Genomic DNA, 15,824 nt, shown 5'->3' on the forward strand with positions numbered 1-15,824 from the left:
CCGAAGGCCGCCGGTTCCAGAAAGTACTGTCTGGCATGAAACTAGTCTCAAGTGAAAAATAAGTCTCACGCAGGCCGCTCTGCGCATGCGCGAGCTGTTGAGCCCGCCCGCGAGCGGAAGGTGCGTTCTGGGTTCCGGAGTGGTCTCCGCCGGTTGTGGGGAAGTCGCCCCAGCTGCAGAACCATGGCGTCCTTCGGGACTCTCGCCTTCGATGAATATGGGCGCCCTTTCCTCATCATCAAGGATCAGGACCGCAAGACTCGTCTTATGGGACTGGAGGCTCTCAAGGTAACGGGACCGGGACACACGGACGCTGGGATGAAGGAAGTGGCCGAACCCTGGTCTCTGCGCCTGCGCCAGCCGAGGAGCGGTCTGCCATGTGCTTCGGGGAAAGGCCAGGGGGATCCCTCGCGTGTGCAGCCCCGCACCCCGCTCCTAGGATTTGAGGGAGGCCGTGTAGGTCTTAGGGGTTAGGGGGAGCTGCAGGCGCCTTTCCGAGCTGGGTGGGGCAGCTCTAGTTTCCGGGCGGGGTGCCCGCGTCTCGCTGGTCCCTTCCGCCCCGCGGCCTGGCGGCCCCGTGTTTTTTTCGTCGTAAGATGCAGAGAAAGTGTTCTCAGGTCACCTGGACGTATTCTCAGACCCTGAGGCCTCATCTTCAGCCAGTGTGCCTGCAACAGCCCTAAAGGCGTAGTCATTTACAAAGCATTTCAATTTTTTTATTATTATTATTTTTATGCATGGCGTTTTTCTGCAGGCAGTGTCGTAAAAAATTTCAATGTAGTAGACCCTTAAGGAAGAAAATGCTGCCTTAATAGTTGGAAATGGACACCAGGAACCAACATACAAGGCGGTGTGTGAGCAGTCTCACCAGTTCCTGGAGGGGATGCAGATACAAGTTGGAGGGTTTGATAGAGGTGGCTTCTGACCAGCGATGGAGCCGTGTTTTAAATGAAATTGAGCCAGCATTTTGGAAAAGGGGAGCGAGTTAAAGCAAAGACCTGGGCAGGAAATGGCATGGCGCTGTAGGGGGAGAGCGCACAATCCACTTTAAGTTACACTTGTTTCCAAAGATGGGGGCCCTTGCACGCCCCACTGTTACCCCGTGGGGAGGAAGGGGTTCCGAGCAGCGGTAGAACTTGAGTAGAACTGTACCTGGGGAGGTCGAGTTTGGGCCGGACTGAAGGGAGTGAGAGAGACCAGGGGAGTCAAATACTCCTTCGCAGGAGTCCAGGTGAGGGCGGGTCACCTGAGCAGACATTGCAAGTGCAGAGAAAAGGGGAGCCTTGAGAGGGCACTGACTGCAGAGATTCGTGTAAAGGGAAGTAATCCACGTGTAGACGTCAGCGTGTGGAGTAGACCTCGCCACCGGGTCTGGGGTGCCCCTGTTCACGGAATGTGGTGGGCTTTTGCTTAATTAAGAAACAGTACAGTTCTTCCACAGGCTCTTGGTTTGCCTTAGGACAAGTTACACGGCCTCTCTGAACCTCTCTCGGTGCGGGTAAGACGCCTCTATCAAGCAGAGAATGAGAATTCAATGGGATAACCTCAGGAGTGACCACAGTGTTTGATCATCTGCCCCTGTGTTAACTAAGTTCATTATTTCATGTCATCCTCACACTCTGAGAAAGGTGTTATTTTATAGAATTGGAAATAGCAGTTAAGTAATTGCCGAAGGTCACAGAGCTAGTGAAGAACCGGGCCCTGGTTGAAGCCCACTTCTGTCTAACTCCAAAACCAGGGGTCCAGACTTGGGTTCTCAGCCTTGGCACTGCAACATTTGGGGCCAGGTTATTTGTTGTGGTGGGATTGGTCCTTTGTGGGATGTTTAGCATCATCCCTGGATGACCTCTCTCTACCTACTGCCAGTAATAGCCTCCTCCCCGTTTTTTAAAAAATATATTTTTATTTCAGAGAGGAAGGGAGCGATAGAAACATCAGTGATGAGAGAGAATCATTGATCATCTGCCTCTTGCACACCTCCCTAGGGATCAAGCCTACAACCCAGGCATGTGCCCTGACCGACAATTGAACTGTGACCTCCATAGGTCAATGCTCAACCACTGAACCACACCAGCCAGGCCCCTTCCCCAGTTTTGACAATCAAAAATGTCTTCAGGGATTGCCACATGTTTCCTGGGGAATGAAATCTCCCCTGCTTTAGGGACTACCTCCCTACAATTATTATCCTTTAAAAATTCCATTATATAGACACTCAAGAGGCCTAGTGCATGAAATTCGTGCACGGGTAGGGTCCCTAGCGGCTGCCAGCTGGGGCCTCCCTTCGCACCCGCCTTGGTCTGGCACCGCCCGCTCTCCTGCTCCACCATCCCGCCATGGTCCCACTCATCGGGTCTGGCAATGCCTCCACTGCTGCCCACTGCCAGCGCAACCCCCTGATGGTCAGCGCATGTTGAGCTCTCCCCTGTAGGGACAATTTGCATATAAGCCTTTTATTATATAGGATAAGTCAAAGTATATTTGTAAGAATTACATTTTCACAAATCTAATGAACTTTGTGTCTTGTTATCTGCCAGATGGGGTAACCAAGGAAGGAAGGCCTCACAGAACCATGTGCATTTGAATTGCTTTAAAAATTGGTCAGGTTTTTGGTAGCTAGTGAGAAGGCCATAGTCCAGGAGTCAGGGGACATGTTTGGGGGAACAGGCATAGACAATCCTCACTGGAAGGAAACTAGGTCTCAGATTTGGTAGTGGGGAGGCTCTGAAAAGCTGAAGCTTTTAGCCCTTCATGTTGGGGCAGAGGGCGCTTAAGGTTTGGGGACTGACAGAGAAATGGATGGCTTAGGTGGATGTAGGATGAATCTGCAAGATAGAAGGTGAGATACGAGACCCTGGATTTCTGTAGGGTGCTACGGATCTGGGTTTGGTTGTAACAGCAAGAATAGAAAGGAAACCAGACATGGAGGGACAGTGGACCTAATTATGTGTGGAAATAGGAATAGGTGATTTTAAGCTTCCATTTTTCAGTATTGATACCCTTGGCAGGTAACAGCAAGGATGACTCTTCTTATATAGCTTGTATGTTGGCTAGACCATTTGAGAGAAGAGTGTTTCTGCAGTAAACCATCATGTGCTGTATGTTTATGGCTAGACTCACATGAAGTTAGCATTGCGAAGTGTTCTTATGATCAGTCATCAGCTGTATGCTTTGAACTATTAAAATCATATGTAACTTGAATATTTGCTTTTTTTTCTGTTTCATTTAGTCTCATATAATGGCAGCAAAGGCTGTAGCAAATACAATGAGAACATCACTTGGACCAAATGGTAAGAGACTGATATTCTGAGTTTAACAAAACTTTTAAATCAGAAACTAAACAATAAAACCACTTGACAGAAGAGGGGAATGGAGGGGGCTGTGCTACTCCCCTAATACAGCCAAACTCTTGGTGTATTTCATACTCTAAACATGGTGATAGTCATAATGCATGTACCATTTTAGGTCTGATTTTTTTTTTTTTTCCACATAACATTATTTTATTACCCTTTTCCAAATCATGTGCATGTGTTACATGCACTTGAGTCAGCTCTGATCCCTAGCGACCCTATGAATAGAGTCATGTACACAGTGTCCTGTCCTCACCTGCCCTGCTCGGCTCCTATAGACTCATGCCTGTGGCTTTTATGGACTCTGCCCACCTCATGTTCGGTCTTTCTTTTTTCCTGCTGCCTTCTATTTTACCCAGCATTATTATCTTTTCCAAAGAAATCTGCTTTCTGATGACATGCCCATAGTAGGACAGCTGCAGCTTTGCCCTTTTTGCCTCCAGTGGTCTATTTCAGGCTTAATTTGCCAAGATAAGCAAAATCTTTAACAATTTTATCACCAGTTGTATGCTTTGAACCAGGGGTCCTCAAATTGCGGCCCGCCGAAAACATTTGTTTTTTTACTTCAAAATAAGATATGTGCAGTGTGCATAGGAATTTGTTCATAGTTTTTTTTTTAAACTATAGTCCGGCCCTCCAAACGTCTGAAGGACAGTGAACTGGCCCCCTGTTTAGAAAGTTTGAGGACCCCTGCTGAACTATTAAAATGATATGTAACTTGAATGTTTGCTTTTTTCTGTTTCATTTAATACCATATAATGGCAGCAAAAGATGGCAGCTTTGACTTATAATCCTGCAGGACCCCAATGTCTTCATTGTCTGTTAAAGTTGTACGTTTCTTCTCTGGTCATGATTTTTGTCTTCTGGATGTTCAGATGCAGCCCTGCTTTGGCACTTTCTGCCAGTAAGATGGTGTCATTTGCATATCTTAAGTTAACAATATTTCTTCCACCAATTTTCAGTCCTCCCTCTAAATCTAGCTCAAATTAAACATATAGGGTGGTAAAATGCACCCTCTCTTGCTGGGGTCCAACCCCAGCGGGTCCAGGGGTCCCCAAAGGTGTAGACGGAGTCGGCGAAGAAGGAATGACACGGAGACAGCGTTCAGTTGATCAGCAGCCTAGCCAGGATCTCCAGCCAAGTTCTGGTCTGGATCTCCAGCGAAGTTCTGTTTAGGATCTCCAGCCAGGTTCTGTGTCCATGGTCTCTTGCTAGGTTCTCCAGCCAGGTTCTAGTCAGGTTCTCTTGCCAATTTCTGTAGTCAGGTTCAGTCCAGGATCTTTTGCCATGTTCTCTCCAGCGAAGTTCTTCTGTCTCTAGAGAACGTTCTGTGTAGGTTCTGTGCCTAGCTTCTGTCTCCCTTGGTTCTGTCTTCTTACATCTGTATTTATACCAGTTGATTACAATCCTATCAATCTCTATTTCAAAGGTTAGGGCGTTTCTTATCTCCATTCCAGGGAGTAAAGATTATGTAGCTTAAGCATGATTGTTTGTAGTTAAAGTGATTAATTACCCACCTGGCACTTAGTTAAGAGGTTTTATTCCCTCCCTAACTTCAGGGGAAAATCTCTACCTGGGGAAACAACCTTTCTCAGAGACCTTGGTTAAAACACATAGTGCCAAGAAGGTGAGCAAACATATTAAGAACAGTATGCCATATATGCCAGGTCCCTTGAAACAGCAAGCATGGACCGGCTCCCGGCACTCTCTGACACCTTTGCCCATAGGAAACCATATGTCTCTCCACATTCTGTCCTGACAGCAGCTTCCTGATCATAATACCAGATAATCGAGTGCTGAGGCACGCCCATTTCTTTCAGAACGACCCATGGCTTTTCATGATCCACATAATCAAGGCTTTAGTTAGTCTATAGAGCATAGAGTAACCTTCTGAAATTCTTTGGAGCACGCCAGTATTCAGCGAATGCTCACAATTGGATCTCAAGTGCTTGTTTTCTGAATCCAGCTGGACACCCAGCTTTTCAGGCTCCATATAGGGTAGAAGCCTTTGCTACATCACCTTGAGGATGACTTTTCTTGTGTGGGAAGTTAGAGCGGTGGTCTTGTAGTTACTGCACTTCTTGGCATCTCCTTTCTTGAAGACTAGGATGTATATTGAGTGCTTCTAGTTGGTAGACTATTGTTTTTGAGTTGACATATTATTGTTAGCATCAATGGAAAAAATATTCTTGGGTGAGGATTAAAAAAAAAAAGAATGAGGGGGGAAAATGCCGGAGTGGGCCATTGACTTCTGCTGCACAGTGTGTGGGGTCCTACAGGATTACAAATCAAAGCTGTCATCTTTTGTGATACTACATTTAGTGATGCTTCATAATTTTTCTGCCTAAATCTCTGGTTTTAGATTGCTTGCAACACTTTATTTTGTATTGGCCGATCTAAAATCTCTTTATGTATGTTGAATATTTATGATAAATTCCTAGATAGGACCTGGGTCAAGACTTGTTCTTTATAGGCTGCATTCTCTCTTCCCCCAAAGCCATCTAAACACACCTGTCTTTTTAGGGCTCGATAAAATGATGGTGGATAAAGATGGTGATGTGACTGTAACTAACGATGGTGCCACCATTTTGAGTATGATGGATGTTGATCACCAGATTGCCAAGTTGATGGTTGAGCTGGCCAAATCACAGGATGATGAAATTGGAGACGGAACCACCGGAGTAGTTGGTAAGAAAGGGCAAAATATCTTTTCTCATTTAAGAGGTGTTATTTAGAATCACATGGCTAACATGCCTATCCAGAATGTTTACTTTGAATCAAATTATGAGGAGATGAACAAATTCAAGTTGAAGGACACCCTACAAAACAAGTGTCCCAGATGTTCCAAAACTAATCAGTATCATGAAAGAACAAGAGGGGGAAGGTAGTTGGATTAAAGAGAAATGGCAACCAACTGTAATGCATAAAACTTGATCAGATGCCAGATTTTATTTAAGCCGTGATGGATGTTGGGAAATTTGGGGGAATTATGTGTCACAACATAGTATTTTATTTTTTTCAGTGTTAAATTTCCTGAGTGACAGGTACATTGCATTGATGTAGAAAATGCCCTGGTCCTTAGCTGTGTGTTCAAACACTTGGGGGTGACGTGCTATGGTTTCAACACTTCTCGGAGTTGAACAGGAAAAGAGTGCCTATACAGAGAAAACAAATGTGTGTCACAAAATGTTATTAATAAGTAGTGTTCATTTTACTGTTCTCGCATTTTCTGAAGTTCTGAAATGTTAAAAACTTGGGGAAGATTAAAGAGGTGTTTTTAATGTTACCTTTTCTGCACATAGAATTTTAATTTATTTATTCAGAAATCTTAATTGGGTATCAGACACTGTTCTACATGTGCTTAGAGTGCATGAATTTCACAGAATGGACATCCCTGGCCCAGGAAACACAAGAGTTTTTCCCCTTATAAAAATGTTTCCACATTACATTCTCTAGTTACATTCTTTACATCATTGATAGTTGAACATCCATCTATAATGGGAGACCTGTTAGACCATTGCTAGAACTGAAACAAGAAACTCTCTTTTTTAAAATAGATTAGATCAGCGGTTCTCAACCTGTGGGTCTCCACCCCTTTGGCGGTCGAACGACCCTTTCACAGGGGTCGCCTAAGACCATCCTGCATGTCAGATATTTACATTATGATTTGTAACAGTAACAACATTACAGTTATGAAGTAGCAACGAAAATAATTTTATGGTTGAGTCACAACATGAGGAACTATATTTAAAGGGCCAGAAGATTGAGAACCACTGGATTGAGTTCCAGGGCAAAGTGTTAACGTTTCCTGAGCCAGTTGTGCATTATCTTGTCTGCAGTCTTGGCTGGTGCCTTGTTGGAAGAAGCCGAGCAGTTGCTGGACCGCGGCATACACCCCATCAGGATCGCTGATGGCTACGAGCAAGCCGCCCGCATTGCTATCGACTACCTGGACGAGATCAGCGATAGCGTCCTTGTTGACGTGCAGTACACTGAGCCCCTGATTCAGACTGCGAAAACCACGCTGGGCTCCAAAGTGTACGTTCTCGCTGTTACGGGCGGCAAAGTTTGTACCTAAAGTCAATAGGAAAGGACCTTGGTGGCTTCATATTGATGAGTTTTTTTCTGTTCCTATTGTTGTTTTGGTTTTGCTTTGTTTTTAATGTGGGTGTAGACATACTCAACATAAAGCAAAATATAGTTTCATGGTTATCTTTTTAAATGATGGAAGATTTCAGATACCATTTCAATTACTGGATTTCCCTTGTGGTTTTTCCAGAGTTAAAAGTAATTTATTGAGCAGTCTATTAAAATGTTTCAAAGCTTTCAAAAAAAGGTAACATTCCCCCACCTGTAACCAGTGTTGCAGTGGAAAATTCTGCAAGGTAGGCCCTAGGCCAGTGATGGCGAACCTTTTGAGCTCGGCGTGTCAGCATTTGGAAAAACCCTAACTTAACTCTGGTGCCGTGTCACATATAGAAATTTTTTGATATTTGCAACCATGGTAAAACAAAGACTTATATTTTATTTTATATATTTAAATGCCATTTAACAAAGAAAAATCAACCAAAAAAATGAGTTCGCGTGTCATAGGTTCACCATCACTGCCCTAGGCCAAGCATGTCAAACTCAAAGGCTAACATGGGCCAAATAAGGTTTAAATTTATGTGGGCCACAAAAAACAAAAGCTCAATTTTCATTGAAAGGTAGGTTTATTTCGATAAGAGACATGCTGAATACAAAGGGCTGAAATAAGTGAGTAATCGTTAACATAATAGAACATTTTAATAAAAATTAATATTTTTCTCTTGAGCATTAACTTACCAGACACTGAGTAACTGCACAAATTAAAGAGTAATGCAAATAAACCTATTTTTCTTGTTCTCTGAAAGCAAAATATTTCCTGTTGCGCACATCAAACAAGTCAGTACAAGACTAATGACGTGGCAATCGGCTGCTAAAATATTCGCTGCTAGTGCTGGTGAAGAGAAATGGTGCACCTGCGCATAAGGCGCGTAAGGGAAATGAATGCAACGCGATTATAGTCATCAGTCATTAGCGAACGTAATTCGTTATTAATAATTATAACAGGGTGTTGTAAAAATTAAGTTACAAAATTTTTATTAAAACATTTTTTACACGCTGTTATATTGGTTGGGTCGCAAAAATACTCATTGTGGGCCACGAGTTTGACATGCTTGCCCTAGCCAGTTTGGCTCAGTGGGTGGAGCGTCTGCCTGTGGACTGAAGGGTACCAGGCTTGATTCCAGTCAAGGGCATATGCCCGGATTGTGGGCTCGATCCCCAGTGGGGGGCATGCAGGAGGCAACTGATCAATGATTCTCTGTCATTGATGTTTCTATCTCTCCCTCTCCCTTTCTCTCTGAAATAAATAAAAACATACAGTTTTGTTTTTAAAAAGAAAGAAAAATTCTGCAAGATAGGATACCACACTAATTCACTTCCCAGTAAGTGTTACACCTCATTCAGATAAGATTGGCTTTTCCTGGGTGATTTCTTTTCTTTCTGATTCTGTTTTAGACTTATAAAATATTAATAGTATTCTTAAAAAGTAACAGTCTTAGGAAAGTCTGTTCTTTTCATACTTCAGTAGTCTCTTGTGTACATTCATGTAGGAGGAAATACTAAATTTTAGAGTTAGTGAAAATAAAGATGTAAATTTTTTTTCCATCCAAGTTTCCGGTTCCCTTTGGATCCGAGGTTAAGAATCCCTATTACCCCCTTCCCCCCCCGCCCCCCCAAAAAAAAAAAGAGTCCCTGTTCCAGACTGTTGACAGTACGGGTTCTGATGGCATTCCTTTCTGAAACTCTGAGCATCATTTTATAAACTATGTTTGAGTTGCAATGTATTAACTTGTATTTGAGTTACCATATTACATTATATGGTCTACTTTGGTTTCAGTAACTGTTAAGTGGAAATGAATGGCTCGTTTTGCATATTTCCATTAGGGTTAACAGCTGTCACCGACAAATGGCTGAGATTGCCGTGGATGCTATTCTCACTGTGGCCGATATGCAGCGCAGAGACGTTGACTTTGAGCTCATCAAAGTAGAAGGCAAAGTGGGCGGGAGATTGGAGGACACTAAACTTATTAAGGGCGTGATTGTGGACAAGGATTTCAGTCACCCACAGATGCCAAAAGTAAGTCATTGCCTTTCACAGCCTCATCAGGCTTTTTTTAATTCTTAAAGCCACCAACAGATGATTCTGTTCTTCCCCGTAGGAAGTACAAGATGCTCGGATTGCAATTCTCACATGTCCATTTGAACCACCAAAACCAAAGACGAAGCATAAGCTGGATGTGACCTCTGTGGAAGACTATAAAGCCCTTCAGAAATATGAAAAGGAGAAGTTTGAAGAGATGATTAAGCAAGTAAGTCTCCCCATAGCTCTTAGTGACGGTTCAGCTCCTGAAGGATGCAGTTAGGCAATTGTAGGTAATAAGGTGTGTAGCATTACCCTGTACTAGCTTGATACTTTATTATGTGGCTATAAATAACATTAACAGCATAGGCCCCCTCTTCATTTTAAATTCTAAAAGTTAAAATATTCACAAGGAGAACAAATCAAAGTGATAAGGGGTAAAGACGTCTGATTTTGTCTTAAAATGGTCATGTGTCTAGGGTACCAGAAAGAGTAGACTCAGTTACGTTGAGCTGTACTTGCTCTCGGACACATTTAACTAGTAAGTTCGAAGTTTAGACAATTTTACCACATACTTGAGACCTCTAAATATAGCTCTTAGACAAAGGAGTTCCTGGGTACCTGGAAATTAAACCCAAATGCAGTCATAGAAATCCCAGCTCTTTGCTTATATAAGTCAGAGCATTATTTTATAAATACAGTGGGGCCTTGACTTACGAGTTTAATTCGTTCCGAGACCGAGCTCGTTAACTCAAATTACTCTGTCAACTCAATGCAAAAAAATCGGCCGAGAGACAGCTGGTATCTCAAAAAACTCGTTAGTCGGGACACTCGTAAGTCAAGGACCCATTGTATCTTCCCCTTTTGGCTGTTACTTTTCTTTTTTTGGTTGTTACTGTTTTGCATGTGTGTGCTCTGTGGCATAGTAGTCTTCTTTGGGACTCTGTCCTTGGCAGTTTAAAACAGCAGAACTCAGAGATAGGTGAACATGGACATTATCATAGCAAGCAAAACATTGTGTTTGGTTTTTTTTAGTGGGTATTGTATTCATTTAGTCCCTCGTGGTATATTTCTGCATGCCTACTTTAAATCAGGCCCTGAGATACAGAACTGAACAAAGCAGAGCTCTTGCTCTTAACACGTTAAGCGCCCAGCCTGTTTTGTCTTCTGGATGGAAAGTATAGTGTCAGTCACCGGTGACTGACATGGGCCTTAAAGTGTTAAGGTGCAGAATAAGGGGAAAGTGGGAGGGGCTCTGTGACAGACACTGGCATGTGAAGAGAACGTTAGAACTGAGGTTGGAGCTGGAGCGTGCTGGCAGGAGTTTGTAAATACAGGTCCCTTACCTGGGTGGTCACGGGAATGCTGGCCAAGATGCAGTGGAGGAAAAGCGTGGGAACTGAGGCCAAAGGAGTTGGGTGGACTGTGTTGGTAGATGTGTAGGTGCCAGAAATGATAATGGGAGTAGTGAGGGGGCCAGATGCTATCGTTTTAAAGAATGAGAGGGAGTGACTCAAGAGAAATGGGGTGGCAGTGAGGAGCAAGAAGGGTCCCTCTCCTATTTTGAGCACATGGAAGAAAAAATAGCCAGTTGAGTAGGAGTGCAGGGGACAGCCAAGGTTTGTTCACAGCAAGAATGTAATGGAAAAATTGCAACAAGGAATTTTCTGTTAATGCACTGAGTTCCAGAGAGTTGGAGAAGGAAGGAGAGGTGGAGAGCCAGGTGCAGTGGATGATCTGGGAGTCTTGTGTGAGGACAGAAGTGAAATGGAGGCTGTGGCTATGGCCCAGTTATCGCAGGTGATCACTAAGGGAGGGAGGGACAGTCGGCTGTAATCATGTGGCCTTGGGCCGAATCATGAGCCATTTGCGAAGGGCGGAGGATCTTGTTAGAAGCAGGATCATCTTTGCTGGTCTCTAAATAGGTCTATCCATGAATCCACAAAGGATAGCCCACTTAGGTGAGAAAAGCAAGTTGCAGAGCAATGTATGTATCTAAAATGTTCTGTTGAAACACACGAGTGAATGAAACTGCTTCATAGGTTTTTGTGACAGAGCAGAGCTGTTACCCTTGATTTCCTGGGAGCTATCAGGGTATTTAGCTTTGTTGACTCTTATTTTGCTTCACTATAACAATTGAGTTCAGTATGAATTGCTGATTTTTAAAGCATAGTTTAAAAGTGAGGTGGTTCCCATTGACATGTTCGTTATTTAGGATATGGAGCTGACCGAAAGTAGTCGTATGTTTCCTTTTCTGTGCTTTATTTCAGTCTACCCACCTAACCCAACTATGCATCTCACCTTTTTTAACCTTTTTTCAAACATTAAAGCACAAAGAATACTTTTTCTTAATATGATTGTGGCATGTCTTTTCTCAGATTAAAGAAACTGGCGCTAACCTAGCTATTTGCCAATGGGGCTTTGATGATGAAGCGAATCATTTACTTCTTCAGAACGACTTGCCTGCGGTTCGTTGGGTTGGAGGACCTGAAATCGAGGTAGGGAAGCTCTGTGGAAAGAGACATCTGAACTTAGGGCCGCACCTTACAATGCCTTTATGTATCTTGGGGCTGCTTTGATAGCACTTATCTTAAATTACCAAATCATGCTAAGGCTTTATAGATTAGAGGAGGATGGGCTGGGAGAGAGAAAAGTACTAGGATCTTTTTTATGGTTTTACTAATAGTGCCATCTATTCTGGTATTCTGTGACATATGCTTTCCATAGAACATCTTATTTGGCTCTCAAGGGTGGTCTTACCCACTCTGTGTCAGCCGAATCCCAACAGCCATCCTAGACATGGTCTGTACCTGGACAGCATGGCTTCATTGGTCCTCGCTGCAGCCCAGTTTGCAGAGGGATGGCTGTGCAGGGCTCTGATTCAGAGGCACAGTCAGGAGATGGGGTCAAGAACTGTGGGGACTGGGCAGGGTGACAGAACCAAACCAAGACACTCGGCTCTTCGGAGCTTTGTTCATTTATCAAGGTGTTTGGGGGGGTTGAACTTGAATTTTTTTAGCCAGAATGGGGCAGCAATTCTAGTGAACAAGGTCATAGGTCGTGTTCAGTTCATTTGTGACCAGTTGTGAAAGTTTTTTGTGGACCAACATGTCTTCCTTCTCTTCCCGACCCACCCCAATTAGTTGATTGCCATTGCAACAGGAGGGCGGATCGTTCCCCGCTTCTCAGAGCTCACAGCTGAGAAGCTGGGCTTTGCTGGGATTGTAAAAGAGATCTCATTTGGGACAACTAAAGACAAGATGCTGGTCATCGAGCAGTGTAAGAACTCCAGAGCTGTAACCATTTTCATCAGAGGAGGAAATAAGATGGTAAGAATTCAGTTATTCTACATATTTTGCAGTTTTGATGTATGGTTTGGCTTTGCCTATAACGTATTAACAGAGACACACTTACCATAAGTAAAACAGGATCATTTTTCTCAAAAAAATGACATATTGTGGTATTAATTTTATGAAGACTGTGTTCCATTGTCTGTTCTACAAGGCACATTTGCTTTTCTTCAGTCCCTTGGGTAGAAATAGGAAACCTAGGTAAATAATCTTTGATGATCTCTCCATTTTCCTACAGTGGATTTTTAGTGCATCATAATGGATGACGCATTGTGAGGTTTTTCTTTGTCGGTTTTGTTTTGTGTGACCCCTTATCTTGGTTGTATGTCTTGGAATGAGTCACTGGCTACCTGTTTCATGTGTTTTGACTACATTATAGGGAGAGGAAGTAAAAATAGAAACCATCTGATAACAGATATTCCGGCAGGCTCTCTGCATTTGTTTTAACCAAGCTGGTTTTAATGGGGGAGATATGAATATTTTTAGCAAGCACTTACATTAAACCAGAGGTGCCAGGTATTTGGCTCTAAAATGAATAAATCGAGACCACATTAATTTAGGCAGAACTGTTTCCTTAGATCATCGAGGAAGCAAAGCGATCCCTTCACGATGCCTTGTGTGTCATCCGGAACCTCATCCGTGATAATCGTGTGGTGTATGGTGGAGGCGCTGCTGAAATCGCTTGTGCTTTAGCAGTTAGCCAAGCAGCAGATAAGGTAAAATGCACATGGGGGCTAATGAGGGACTAAGACGGTTCTGGTATATGAGGCAGCCATGCTTCGAAGCAACCGGGTGCTAGACTGAACGTAAACAAGAACATTGGCGGTTTAATAAGTGTTCGATCTGAGTATATTCTCATGCCTGTGTAGGCAAATTCAGTTACCATCAACTAGCATTTCTCAGCTTCATTCAGTCATTCCAGCCTTGCCAACTACTATTTTGTATAAATCTCTACACTTAATGTTATTTGAAATTCAAAGTTAATTACATAATGCAAACAAATCAGTAAGAGCTGATTCTCAGGCTTCTCTTGCATGTATACCTTCTTCATCCTTGTTCTGTGGTGACATTTTGATATTTGGTAGATTAAAAGTAGTCAAGATAGCCTGTGCTTAGAATTCTTTGCTTGTTTATGGTTTGGTTTTTTTTTTTTTATAGTATGTAATTATGTTTCTAAATTGCTCCAGGGGGTGTTTTTGCCAAGCACGCTTACCCTTACCGTAACCCTGTACCCTCTAGTGCCCAACCTTGGAGCAGTATGCCATGCGAGCATTCGCCGATGCCCTGGAAGTCATCCCCATGGCCCTTGCTGAGAACAGTGGCATGAACCCCATCCAGACGATGTCTGAGGTCCGAGCCAGACAAGTGAAGGATAAGAACCCTGCTCTTGGGATTGACTGTATGCACAAGGGTACAAACGGTGAGGAGTTGTTACGCCTGTGTGCGGGGCTGTGTTTTAATTTAAATTGAGTAGTTCCATCCTGCATGGCTATATAGTATGTAATGCTTACTGTGAGGTTATCGCAGCTTTTGTAAGACTTAAACACACTTGAGATATACAGGTCCTGAATTTCAGATACTTGATTTGATTGCAACTACAATGTGGTATTTATACCAGAGATCGCTTCCAATTTCATCTGTTTTTAGAAAATAATTCTTGCTTTTTTTACACAAATGTCTGTCAAAGTGCTTTGGTTCTGGGTCTTTCATAAAACAGCCCTGAAACTGACTTAATTTACAGCTTATTCTGTGCTTGTATCGCATAAATTACGGGGTGTTTTATAAATGGGATGTACCGTGGCCACGTGAACAGTTTACTTGCTGAAAGGTAGTGTAACGTGTGCTTGTTGAAACAGTGGTCACCCCGGTTTTTGTACTGCTGTGTTTGCTGTGTCTGGAGTTGTGCAGAACTGGACAGTTTATGTTTTCACTTAGAAATGTTTAGATATGTTTTGCTCTTCATGTCAAAGCCCAAGGATGTTATAACAGCAACAACTGTTAGACATTTAATTTTTTTTTATTTGAATCCTTGGTTGTGCTTAAATTTACCATTTCTAGGTCTTATAATTATCTTACACTTCAAGTACAGTCAGATTTCACTTATTTCGGGTTTACTAAGTTATATAGTGTTGGATGCTCTGTGGGGTGAGATGTCACTGAAAGGTTTCACTTTTTAGTCACCTAGCATTTTATCTTAAATTCTAGAATGGTTCAAATTCTAGAATGTCCTGGGCAGTAATGAAATTTATTCCTCAGAATTTAACTTGCTTCCAAATTTGTAATTCCTGCCTTTTAGTCTGATTTCATTAATCAAAACAAGTTTTCAAAATTAAATGTCTGCTATTTTAGGATAACCAACTTATTTGTATTTTTCAGATATGAAGCAACAACATGTCATAGAAACCTTGATTGGCAAAAAGCAACAGATCTCTCTTGCAACACAAATGGTTAGAATGATTTTGAAGATTGATGATATCCGTAAGCCTGGAGAATCTGAAGAATAAAAAATTTTAAAATAAAATGTAGTAACAACCACCACTGCTACAATTAAATAAAAGGGTGTCTTATGTATCTACGGTTATTTATTTTGTTCTTTTTAGACACTGTAGATGCTATAATAAAACTAGTTGTTTGGTAACCATAGTTTCACTTGTTTAAAGGTATGTAATTGTAGCAACACTTTCTCACAAGCCTTTGTATTCGTTATATTAAAGGAATCTCTTTAAAAACCACCTTTATCTTCTGCTCTTGAAGTTTTGTTTTGTTATTCTTTTAAGATGTATCTTTATTGATTTCAGAGAAGGAGGGAGAGAAAGAGAGAAACAATGATGAGAGAGAATCATTGATTGGCTGCCTCCTGCATATCCTCTACTGGGGATCAAGCCCGAAACCTGGGCATGTGCCCTTGACCAGAATCAAACCTGGAACCCTTCAGTCCACAGGTTGACGCTCTAGCCACTG

The 15,824-nt window shown here is 42.6% G+C and overlaps 1 protein-coding gene across 1 annotated transcript; it reads left to right on the forward strand.

The window, feature by feature from the left end:
* The first annotated feature begins 111 nt into the window (after nucleotides 1-111).
* On the forward strand, nucleotides 112-15,595 carry CCT5 (chaperonin containing TCP1 subunit 5). The gene is made up of 11 exons (XM_081089420.1): nucleotides 112-288; nucleotides 3,227-3,287; nucleotides 5,871-6,035; nucleotides 7,187-7,385; nucleotides 9,318-9,510; nucleotides 9,593-9,742; nucleotides 11,892-12,011; nucleotides 12,657-12,842; nucleotides 13,442-13,579; nucleotides 14,103-14,283; nucleotides 15,240-15,595. Exons 1-11 carry the CDS (start codon nucleotides 184-186, stop codon nucleotides 15,365-15,367), a joined length of 1,626 nt encoding a protein of 541 aa, XP_080945546.1. The 5' UTR covers nucleotides 112-183; the 3' UTR covers nucleotides 15,368-15,595.
* The last annotated feature ends 229 nt before the right edge of the window (nucleotides 15,596-15,824 follow it).

This window comes from Myotis nattereri (genome assembly GCF_964212035.1).
Source record: "Myotis nattereri genome assembly, chromosome: 4".
Taxonomy (NCBI): domain Eukaryota; kingdom Metazoa; phylum Chordata; class Mammalia; order Chiroptera; family Vespertilionidae; genus Myotis; species Myotis nattereri.